Source organism: Elephas maximus, chromosome 18, assembly GCF_024166365.1.
Source record: "Elephas maximus indicus isolate mEleMax1 chromosome 18, mEleMax1 primary haplotype, whole genome shotgun sequence".
NCBI lineage: Eukaryota > Metazoa > Chordata > Mammalia > Proboscidea > Elephantidae > Elephas > Elephas maximus.
In genome coordinates, this window is record NC_064836.1 from 63,257,245 (window position 1) to 63,269,829 (window position 12,585).

The 12,585-nt window shown below is 39.3% G+C and overlaps 1 protein-coding gene across 2 annotated transcripts in view; it reads left to right on the forward strand.

The window, feature by feature from the left end:
- Positions 1 to 11,613, forward strand: part of NSUN3 (NOP2/Sun RNA methyltransferase 3) — an 85,387-nt gene extending 73,774 nt beyond the window's left edge. For both annotated transcript variants that reach the window (XM_049857989.1, XM_049857990.1), the window contains exon 6: positions 1,520 to 11,613. In XM_049857989.1, the coding sequence (XP_049713946.1) occupies positions 1,520 to 1,790 (271 nt within the window). In that variant the 3' untranslated portion in view covers positions 1,791 to 11,613. The remainder of the gene's footprint in view (positions 1 to 1,519) is intronic.
- Positions 11,614 to 12,585: the final 972 nt, after the last annotated feature.

Genomic DNA, 12,585 nt, shown 5'->3' on the forward strand with positions numbered 1-12,585 from the left:
CATGTGGTTTCAGATGAGGAGAGCTGGAATCTCTTCTTTTCTGAAGCTAACTCCTCCATTTGTAGTCCAGAATCCTGGGACCTTTCTTCTCCTGGGTCTGCATCTACGGATATAAAACATCTCCCACTTAAAAAGCAAAACAAAACTTTCTTCCAGTCTCTCCCCTCACACTAATCACTCACCTGGTGAAGACTTCTTAATTTCCTTTCTGATTTCTCCCTTCCTTTAAATGTATGGGTACGCTGAGTGTTTGTCTTTAGTCCACTTCTTGCCTTTTTCCTGAGAAATCTTATCCACATGACTTCAGCTGTCACTCTGAGCCCTTATCTCTTTCCTGAAGTTTAAATGCTCCTTCCCACCTATCCATTAACACAACTCGCTGTATCCAAAGTTGTTACTTGCCACCGAGTCGACTCTGACTCACGGTGACCCCACATACAACAGAACAAAATGTTGCCCAGTCTTGCGCCATCTTCATGATCAAGTCCATTGTTGCAGCCACTGTGTATTTTGAATGCCTCGGACCTATGGGACCCCTCTTCCAGCACTGTTCAGACAATATGCTGGTATATTCAAAGATAAATACATCTTTGGGTAAAAATATCTTTATCCAAGCCTGTGTGCACCCATCTAAGGTACTCCACTGGTCTCACCCCTTCGGGAGCAAGGGAGAATGAAGAAAATGAAAGACACAAGGGAAAGATTAGTCCAAAGGACTAATGGACCACAACAACCGTGGCCTCTACCAGACTGAGTCCAGTACATCTAGATGGTGCTCGGCTACCGCCACTGACTGCGCTGACAGGGATCACAATAGAGGGTCCTGAACGGAGGTGGAGAAAAATGTGGAACAAAATTCTAACTCACAGAAAAAGACCAGACTTACTGGCCTCTCAGAGACTGGAGAAATGCCGAAAGTATGGCCCCCAGACACCCTTTTAGCTCAATAATGAAGTCACTCCTGAGGTTTACCCTTCAGCCAAAGATTAGACAGGTCCATAAAACAAAATGAGACTAAAGGGGCACACCAGCCCAGGAGCAAGGACTAGAAGGCAGGAGGGGACAGAAAAGCTGGTAATAGGTAACCCAAGACCAAGAAGGGAGAGTGTTGGCATGTGATAGGATTGTTACCTAATGTCATAAAACAACATACGTACTAATTGTTTAATGAGAAGTGAGTTTGTCCTGTAAACCTTCATCTAAAGTGCAGTGAAAAAAAAAATCCTTATCCAAAGATAAAGTATCCCGTACTTTATCCCCATCCTCCTACCCTTAAGAGAACAAAACTACCAACAGTCAAACAAATACAACACTCGTTCCATTTTCTCCCATGCTGATTGATCCAGTTAAGGATTTCCCAGTCACCCAGGGGTCAGTTAGAAAGAACTAATTGTAAAGCTAAAAAACATCCAAAGTGATTGCAGCCTGTAAGGTTAGTTTCAAGTAGCCCTCAGACCCCCTATTTTCGTCTTAATGTACCTGCTTAATCCATCTTCTGTATTTTGATGATCCCTTGCAGGTCTGCAATTAAGGCCCTACGTCCTGGAGGCTTACTCGTTTACTCTACGTGCACACTTTCCAAGGCAGAAAATCAGGATGTGATCAGTGAAATTTTAAATTCCTGCAGTAACATCGTGCCTGTGGACATAAAGGGAATGGCAAGGACTTGTTCCCCAGACTTCACATTTGCTCCCACTGGCCAGGAATGCGGGCTCTTGGTAATTCCAGATAAGGGCAAAGCTTGGGGCCCAATGTATGTAGCTAAACTGCAAAAACTGCATACCGTGTGAAATTGGCAGTGTGCATTTTGTAAATCATGTTGATGTATTATTCCATTTATTTTGATGGGCTGTCTATGTTAATACTGAAATAATTATGCAGTCATTTTTGGAATTCTATTTGGTAAATACTTCAGCATCTCAGAATCTAGGCTTGAGAATTTCTCAGGTGTATATATATTTTTTTTTCCTAGAAATATATCTGTAGCAATGATCTAAGGTGGCGCAGATGGTGTTTGTTCTGTACAATACATCTGCTGTCTTACTTGCCATATTGGAGTTAAATTAATCAGAATACATGGCTTTGATGCAAAAAATGTTTAGAAAGATATTCTGTCCCCTGAGGGTTGGGTCTTTGAACCTTTAAAAATTTGCTGGCCTTCTTATCATTTTCATCATCAAATGTACAGAGTCTTAGGATCCTTCCGTCCTTTTTTTAAGAACTGACCGGTACTTCTGAGGTACTTCTGAGACTAACTGCCTAAGCAGCACTATTTCTAGTCCTAGAAAATAGGTTACTTATTTGTCAAGTTGTTTTCTGTTAAGGACTATCTTCTGTTTATTGCAAAGGTCAGTGACTCTATTGACATCAGCTTAATTTCCCCTCTTGTTTTTTTTTGCGTTCACAAATACAAATTGAAAGGGTAAATTGTGTTGAAAGGCCTTTGAAAGGCCGTTAGAACAGCAGATTCACATGCACATGTTTGACTTTGGACATTCAGCCTGTAGAATACTGGAGTCTATCCAACAGGCTATAAAGCAAGTACTTGAAACAAAACCAGAATGATTAATAACTGTAATAACTGAACTATATTTGGAGAGTTTTGTTACATAATTGCAGTCCTAATGAGCAGTACAGAACCTGATTATCTCACAGTTGCAATCTGGAGGGGATTTTTATTTCACTTCATTATGAAACGTTATGTGAGAGTATGATGTCACGTATTAACGCACCAGAGGGAGATGCCTAAGGAGAGTGGAATATGCCACTACCAGCCCACAGTGGCTTTTCAGTACCGTTTACTAAGTGTCTGTCCCTGTTTACGTATACCCTGGGAATATTGTGTACATTTCTGTATATGTGCTCAGGGTTTTAGCTTCAGGTTGGCATCATGTGTTTTCCCCAGAAATCGCTTCGCTTAGAGTCCAAACATATTTTTCTAGCTCTTAAGAAAAATTATGTAGTATATTCTAAAAGGGTGTATCTATTGGGAAATTAGCGTTTTTTAAAAATCTATTTCTGATGATAATCTCGTAAGGAACACAAAATTCTGCTGAAGCTGAATCCTACTGAATTGTTCATTGCATTCCATGCATTTAAACTAGAAACTGTTTGCTCATTAGCTGCTTTTTTTGTTTTGCAAGCGTGTATACCTGGGTTCATGCAGCTGAAAGTCCCAGGAAGAAACTTTTTCCACAGCTTCCTTGTGCTGGCCACTTTTTTCCCCTTTATATCTAATCGATATGTTTAAAGTAAAGCCAGATCTTGTGCACCCAATCCACTTACCAGATATGCTGGGTTAATTAAAAAAAAAAAAAAAAAATTATTAATGATGATAGAAATGACTTCTTTTTTTCTTAGTTTCTGTTTCCCGGCTTGCTTTCAATTTGAAATCCCACCTGAAGATACTGTAGGTTTATAAGTGGGATTATTCAGTGTGGGTTAATCACAAATGTTCACAGGGTACTTTATTGAATGTCATTATTTTCCTAATGTGATGAAGTCTAATCTGAATATCTGTTATACCACTGGATTAAATTTTCCTATGATTACTGAAAAATTAAAAAAATATATATGTATATATATAGCTCACTTTATTATTACTAATAATTATAATGAAACAGCTAACATTTATTGAGCCTTAAACATTTGATGAAATTCTTTATGTACGCTATCTTTTTTTTAATCTTTAAAATAATTCCAGGAGTGAGCATTGTAACCTCCCTTTGGTGAATGAGAGAGAAAACTGAAGCTCAAGGCTGTTAACAGTTTGCCAAGGCTGTACTGCTAAGCAAAGGGTAGAGGCAAGGTTAAAGCTGGCTCCAAAGCCCAGTTCTTCTTCCTGCACTGAGCTGTCTGTCTGTCTCATGTGCTGTCTGCTGTAGGAACCTTCAAGATTATCAAGTAGCTTTGCTCTTATTCTCCATTGCTCAGTTTTCTACCTGTATGCAATTCCCTGTTCCTAGGGCAGAAGAATGTTAGTCAATACATGAAAAAAGCCTTTAAAATATTTCGGGACATGTTTGTAAGAAGTGCTTCTTGTGATTGTAATACCCCAAACTCTACTTTGGAGGTATTCTGTGCCTTCCTTTTCTTTGCAGATGCTGTACTGAAGAATAAGAATTTGGAGCAGCCTTGCAAAAAAAAAAAATTTTTTTTTTTTTTTGTAATGTCAGTAGAAAAGCAAGAAGTAATTGATGTCACTTTCTGTGGCACTGAGTTACTTTCAAAATAGCTTTATAGAAATTTAGGTTGCTCACCAACACATGAACTTCCCTCTACCATCAGCACACTGAACAGCCAAGGTTTCAGAAATAGACTGTGAATAAATTTAATACATTTAAATGGTTCGTAGTGAATTTTTTAAGCATCAAATATTATCTGTGGTTTGGAATCAAGGTGGCCTATAGTCCTTCATCCTATTACATATATCCGTATAGCCTCAAACTCAAAATTGGTTGTTATCTTCATAGCAGTGTTGTGAAAAATATCTTTTTATACAGTGTGGGTAGGTATGAAATAAAATACATACCAGAACACTTGCTGTATGACTAAATAAAGTAAACGTACACCTAGCAGAGCCTTACCCAAGAGGGCTTTATGCCTTTGAGATAAGCATCAGATGATCTGCGCAGGCTAATGCAACTCATCTGAATCCTGAAAGAAAACTGGAACCAACAGCAACCCTTCTATTAGATGCCAGGAAGTCCTTTGATGCATTTAAATGGGGCTATTTGTATTTGTATTATGTGTTAGGTGAATTTGGCTTTGGGGACAAATATAACAGCGTAATTTATTTTTAACCCATTTATATGGTTCAAATCAGTGGGTTACAATGTCCTCTCACTGTCTTATTGCTGCATTGAAGAGGGAGGTCAGGCTGGTGCCCATTGCTGCTGGTACTCTTCATGCTGACATTGGAGCTGTAGTACCAGCCAGCTCCCATGGGCATCTGAAGGATATTTAGATGGAGGTTCACAGGTTAATGAATGTATGCTGATAATCTACTGCTTGTGCTGAGAGCCCTAAGAGCATCAGTCCTGAAGACATTAAAAGTAATGTCAGAATTTGGAATGGCCTCAGGCTGCAAAGTCAATGGGAAAGAATCAGAAATACTGACTTGACAAAATAGTTTCTATTAATATTACTTTTCCTATGACATTAAATAAAAGAAACCCAGTGCCGTCGAGTCGATTCCGACTCATAGCGACCCTATAGGACAGTTTAGAACTGCCCCATAGAGTTTCCAAGCTCAACAGCACTGGGTTGTTTTGTTGTTGTTGATGACATTAAGTAAAATAAAAAATTTTAAATAATCTGTTCAGGGTTCTCATTAGGGAGTGATTAAACAATAAAAAAATTAAGAAATTGACCTATAATTCAGTGCTAAGATGTAAAAAAAAAAAAAAAGTTTCACTATATATAAAACCAAACCAAACCCAGTGCCGTCGAGTCGATTCTGACTCATAGCGACCCTATAGGACAGAGTAGAACCGCCCCATAGAGTTTCCAAGAAGTGCCTGGCGGATTCGAACTGCCATCCCTTTGGTTGGCAGCCATAGCACTTAACCACTACGCCACCAGGGTTTCCTCACTATATATAAGAAGGGAAAAAGCCTGATAGAGATAATATGTCTTCAAAATATAATTAAGAAACTCCAATATTAACTCCATACCTTTCTGTAACTTGTCACAAATGAAGAGAATAATTTCCTTAGTCATGTGAGACCATATAGCATGTTGAAACCCAGTGAAAGCATATGCTACCTTAGAAAAAGTACTGTTTGCCTCATGGAGAGCTTTTTAATGGCATACGTCATGACTCAATTAAGCTTGCTATGGCTTGTCAAAAAGAATTTTCCACTGTATATTGCTGTGGAAGAGCCTATTACACACAAATATCTGTACAACCTAGAGAATCAACAAAGAGACTAGAAAAAGTAGAGCCTATTGAAAGATACGAAACACGATAATAGCACCCAGCTTTTCCTAGTCTTTAAAAACAAGTAAGTAAAACTGCAGATGTTAATAATGGACAAAGAGGGCTTAAGATTGGCAAAAGGAGAAGAGAGGGACTGAGCTTTATTAGCTTCTAATTATCAAGTTATGGAAAAGAGATTCTGCATTTGGTCGTCCAAACAAGATGTTAACAACCTTTCCAAAATGGCAAACCTTTTTCCCCTTCTGGCATTGCAGTCATCAGTGGGGTGAGGGCTGGAGGCCTGAGAGGGCTGGAGGACTTGTGCTGACTCAGGAATTAATTTTAGTAGGAGGATGACTGTGGCCTCATAGCTCATAGCTGCCAACTCAAGAAAAAGGAAGGAGGGGACGTGATGGTGCCACTGGAAGTTGTTCCATGTGGTGTTTTTAGCCGTGAACATAACTAGCTATTCTACATTTCCACATTGATAGACGTCCCTCTTGAACTGATCATAAAAAAAAGAGCAGTATATGTCCTAGATAATAACAATTTAGTAAACACAACCCAAAACCAAACAACAACAAAAAAAAAACCCTATTGCCATTGAGTTGACTCCAACTCAGAGTGACCTGATAGGACAGAGCAGGACTGCCCCATCGGGTTGCCAAGGTTTTAAATCCTTTCAGAAGCAGACAGCTACATCCTTCTCCTGCGCAGCGGCTAGGGAATTCAAACAGCCAACCTTCTGATTAGCAGCTGAGCACTTTAACAACTGTGCCACCAGGGCTCCTATAATAAACACAACAGACACAAGTCAAACTATGTTCTTTAATAAAAAATTGCATTTGCTAGATGTCCTAGTACAGATCAAAGGGGTAATTAGTTACCGTGGAGTCGGTTGAACTCGCGGTGACCCCTCGTGTGTCAGAATAGAACTGTGCTTCATACGGTTTTCCCTGTCTGATTTTTTGGAAGTAAATCGCCACGCCTTTCTTCCAAGGCACCTTTCTTCCGAGGACTGGAACTTTCAACTTTCCGATTAGCAACCAAGCATGTCAATCATTTGTGCTACTCAAGGTACTCCTCCTAGTACAGAGAATCCTGTTAAAGTTTCCATATGAAGCTGTAGCTATGCCGATAGATTCACTATTCTCAGCTTCGTACTTAACCTGACCATAACCCGGTGCCGTCGATTCTGACTCATAGCGAACCTATGACCTGACCATATAAAGTAATAAATGCCTTTTGCATCCTACAGTGTTGATTTGGTAGAAACAACTTAATGTTGTTTCCAAAGAGGTGGTTTTTGAGCTAGGAAAATGACTGTGGAAAGGTGAAAGTGGGGTCTGGGACATCCATTCTGCAACAGGGACTACATTGCATCAGTTAAGCATGTTTCTGAAGCAAGGGACAGTAGGATGAGGCCTGAAGTCTTTAGGGTACACTTCCAGGAAGCACATTACAACACCCAGCAAAGTTTATCTGGCTACACTGCCTACATTCACTGAGGATTTTATAGCCTCTAGCTTTTATCTTATCCATCTGAATTCATGCCATCCTCCAGGCTGATAGGATACCATCCAGTATCCTCTCCTCCTTAACTGCCTCCCTTCAATGACTTTGTCTCCATTGTCTTCAGCAACTCTCATGTATGAGCATTCCCTAGAACCTGCCACTATCTAGAGCCACACTGCCCAATAGGCTTTTCTGCAATGATGGAAGTGTTTTATCTGGACTGTCCAATATGGACAATATAGTAGCTACATGTTGCTATTTAGGGCTTCAAATATGGCTGATGTGACTGAAGAACATACTTTTTAATTTTATTTACTTTTAACTAAACTTAAATGGCCACATGTGACTAGTGGCTCCCATATTGCACAGCACAGATCTAGAATTTCTCCACTGTCTTAGTTACCTAGCACTCTGGGCTGTAACATAAATACCGCAGTTTGAATCCACCAGCTGCTCCTTGAATACCCTATGGGGCAGTTCTACTCTGTCCTGTAGGGTTGCTATGAGTCGGAATCGACTCCACGGCAACAGGTTTGGGTGGCTTCAAAGTCCAGAAATTTATTTTCTCACAGTTCTGAAGGCTAAAAATTCAAATCAGGGTCTCAGCCATGTAGATTCCTTCCTTGTTGGTTAAAAAAAAAGATATTTCTTGATTCTTGTTAATCTTTCCATGCCGTCTGTCTTCCCCAGTACTCTTGAATCTGTGTCCAATTTGCCCTTTTTATAACTCAGAAGTGATTAGGTTTAGGACACACCCTACACTGATATGGCCTCATTAACATAACAAAGAAACCCCTGTTTCTAGACAAGATTACATCCACAGGTATGGGGGTTAGGCTTCCAACACATATTGAGGGGACACAATTCTATCTATAACATCCACTTAGAAAACTTTAATCACAGTACTTTCTATTCTTCTAGCATTCTACTCTCTCGTTCTTGTTAAAACTACAATCCAATTTCCTTGACACCTGTAGCCTTTAGCACCTTTATCTTCTTGAGAGTATTCTTTCTCCTACCGGTCTGCTTTCCTTCTCATCCCTCCTAGTCCCTGTGGTTGATGCCTTGAACCTTGTTTCTCATAGTGGTTTCACTTCCCTTATGTTCTTGTGTTTCAACTTCACTTCGCTATTTGAACTTGCAACTCTAGATCGGTGCCTGAGTCCATGCCTCTACTGCTATGCCTACATGGCTGAGAATTGTTTAGAAAAAAGAAAACCATGCCACTTTGGAGAATGTAAAATCATGCTTACCAGACTTTCCTACGACTTTTACACTACTTGGTAACTTTGGCTATGCCCTGGCCAGCTTCCTTTTCAATATGCATTAGTGATTTTCCAAACTTCGACTGTTCTTTACAACTCTCCTATATAAGCACTCCCCTCTTGGAGAAAATGCCCCTACCTCATAGTCCTTTCAGAAAATTGTGGCCACCAGAGTGAATGTCTTTATCTTTATCTTTCGTAATTCTTACTCCTCCTCACTTTATTTAGAAGCACCACTGTACATCTGGCCTTGGTATCGTGTTTAATGTTTCTCTTTCTTCTTCCTCAGCTCTCATTTCTGGACAATCACCAAATCCTATCTTTTTTGTTCTCTCTTATTTAGTACCGTTGATGTTGCTTTAGGTAAGATCACCTGGGCTATTGAATTTTCTCCTCAACTCGTCTTACCTCAAAATCTACCCTGCCTTCTGCAGCCAAAGTGCTCTTCCTATAACAAAACCCTGTCATGTCACTACCATGCCTAAAATTTTTCAGTGACTTCTCTCTTAGTTATCTAGTGCCACTATAATAGAAACACCACAAGTGGATGGCTTTAACAAACAGAAATGTGTTTTCTCACTGTTCAGGAGGCTAAAAGTCCCAATTTAGGGTGCCGGCTCTAGGGAAAGTCTCTTGCTCTGTCTTCTCTGAAGGAAAGCTCTTGTCTCTTCACTTTCCGTTTCCAGGTTCCTTAGAGATCTCCATGTGGCTTGGCATCTATTTTACTCCATCTCTGCTTCCTTAATCTGGTCCTTTCATATTTTGTAAGAGATTGACTCAAAACACACTGTACACTAATCCTGCCTCATTAACTTAACAAAGACAGCACATTCCCAAATGGGATTATAACCACAGGCATAGAGGTTAGGATTTACAACACATATTTTGGGGGGACACAATTCAATCCATAACAATTTCCCATTACCTACAGGATGAAATCTGAGCCATTAGTATTTTATACACGGTTTCCTTGCTTTGAGATCTCTGTATCTGCTCTGTCTGCTCTATCTCACTCTCTGTCTCTCTTTGTGTCACACACATACACACGCATACAGAGAGTTACATCTTTACTTTCTTCCTCAAAGTTGGAAGAATCCTATTGGAGAAACCTAATATACAATGTATAAAGTGTCTCAGCTCATTTCTTGGATACCCTTTAAATACCCTGCCACATTTGCCCCTCTGCACTTAGAGTTTTCTACTAGGGGATCCGGTGTTATTTTTTTATAGTATCTAGATATTTCAAAATATAGTCTTTTTGTTCTTATACTCCTACCTGGAAACAATATAGGTATATTTTAGGATGCAACACTTAGTTTTTTGTAAATTGAAAGAATAGTCAAACTGTTTTCAAAACCTTGTGCATTGGACTGGGAGACGTAAATTAAATAGAGAATCCAGTGTATTATGGGGATGCTTAGGCATGCACACAGTGTGGTAAATTTCCAGAATGTAATAGGTTCAATAATAGTTTGGAATGCCAATGGATAAATCCATAATTGTCTTCTGGAGGATACTTCAAACCTACAAGGAATATCCAAGGGCAGAACAGCAGATGAGAATGTCTTAAAATAGAAAATAAATTGTACTTCAGCACATCAAGGACAGTCAAAAAATAGATTATTAAAGTAGTACTTGCAGAAACGATAAGAAAATCTTATTCTTTGTAAACTCAACAGTTACTCCAGAAAAAAAAAAATTTTTTTTTTTTGGAAAGGTGAAAACTAGGGTGTTCTAGAACTACTTCTACATTTAACTTGCTCTGTGACATTAAATAGTTCTCTCAAACTTTGGTTAGCCCTCACCGCTGTGGAGTAGTGATCCTATAGGACACAGTAGGACTGCGCCATAGGATTTCCAAGGAGCAGCTGGTGGCTTCGAACTGATGACCTTTTTCTGTTAGCAGCTATAGATCTTAACCAATGTGCCACATAGTATTTAAAGGAAGACAGATTATCTTAGGGGAAGTGAATATATTTTGAACCATTACTGTATCCTAGGCATTGTTCTGAGTGTTTGTTGTTGTTGTTGTTGGTTGCCTTCGAGTTGATTCCAACTCATAGTGACTCCATATGACAGAGTAAACTGGGTTTCTTGGCTGTAATCTTTATGGAAGCGAAATTGCCAGGTCTTTCTCTCACAGAGTCACTGGATGGGTTTGAACCACCAGCCTTTCAGTTAGCAGCCTGGTACTTAACTGTTTGTGCCACCAGGGCTCCTGTCTAGGTATTTACATACTTGTTACTTTATTTTTTTACTTTATTTAATCCTGTCTCTTTTTTTTTTTCTCGATGGCAACAGGTTTGATTTTAGTTTCTTCTCTTTCTAAAATGTTTTCTGATCTGTAAATCTGAGGCCGAGGCAAAGGGCTAATACTGTGTACAAAGAGTAAGGGAGAAAATAGAAAGACAATAGATGAGAACCAAAGTAAGTCTAACCAAAAGCCAAACCAAATCCGTTGCCATCAAATCGATTCGGACTCATAGTGACCCTATAGGACAGAGTAGAACTGCCCCATAGGGTTTCCAAGGAGCAGCTTGTGGATTCAAACTGCCAACCTTTTGGCTAACAAGTGAGCTTTTAACCGCTGTGCTACCAGGGCTCCAAGGTGATCTAAGGGGAGGTGATAAATGGGAGAGAGTAAGGTCTGAGCGGGAAATGGGATTAACGAGGGAGAAGTAGATTAGTAGCCTACTTGAAGAAGACAACTGACTGTATTAGTTTACATTCTTGGCAATTACATTCCTTTTGCTAAGCTGGCATTTCTTTTAAGCCAACATGCCAGAGAAACTGGTTGTTTCTGTTTCTCTTTCCCAGGAAACCAGGCTTGTTTCCGAGCATGATATTTTACACTCTTATGTATCATAAACTTTGGTAATATAGGTACCCTTTTTAAAGAGCAAAAACATTCTCTTGTGCCCCAGTATTTTATTAAAGTATTTATTTAATAATGAACAGAACTATGTATGAGTCTTTTACATATGGCTCTTATACAACTCTAAAATCCTATGAAATTTTTAAAAAGTTGAAAAATAAAGTTGAAATAAATGACATCAATTTAGCATCTCAAATGATGTTGTTCTCTTGCAACTACATTGCCGGTTGAAATCCAATGTGATGTTAACTGTTGAGGCATAGGTCTTTTGAAGTTCAGCATACCTAGGCTGTCATACAACACATGACATCTCAATTCTTCCAGCAATTTTCTCTATTTTAGCTACAGAGAAACTTTCATGCTTGTGGTTTTCTATAATGCTATTTTGTCTCCAGCTTTCCATGAATACAGAATTTATGTATTAATAATACCTTTGAGGTCTCTTTAAATTATTATCGCACAAATACTACTGTAGTACTGAACGCCTTCTTAAGTAGTGAAATCTCATAGTGACCATCCAGATGATACCGATTGTGCTTACATTGTATTTTTTAAAACTTAGATTCGCTTCAGAATGAAGTATAAAGTTACCCAAATTTTCATTGGGAGCTCCATTCGCTAAGACTCACTTGGGAACCCCACACCCTTGAGCTTCAGCCTAAGAAACACTGCTCTAGTGTTTATTGACACTCCTAAATGGGAATGTGTGGAGCTTCCTCTCCTAAGTATGTCTTAGAGGGTTTGCCTGAAGAAAGAGAAGCACAGGGAAATCACAGTTTGGTACACAACTCTTCTCTACAAATATTTCCTTCTAGACCAAGGGCATTTCTTCCTTGCATTTTGGAAAGGACAGTCATGTAATTTATCATCCAGCCAGAACATTTTTGAGAGTGGAAGGACAAGCCATTAATAACTGCACTAGGACAAGGGAGGTAAATATGGTGGGGTGGAAGATGGAGGGCACTTAAGCATTTGAATAGATCAAAAGCTATGTCATGGGTTGAATTTTG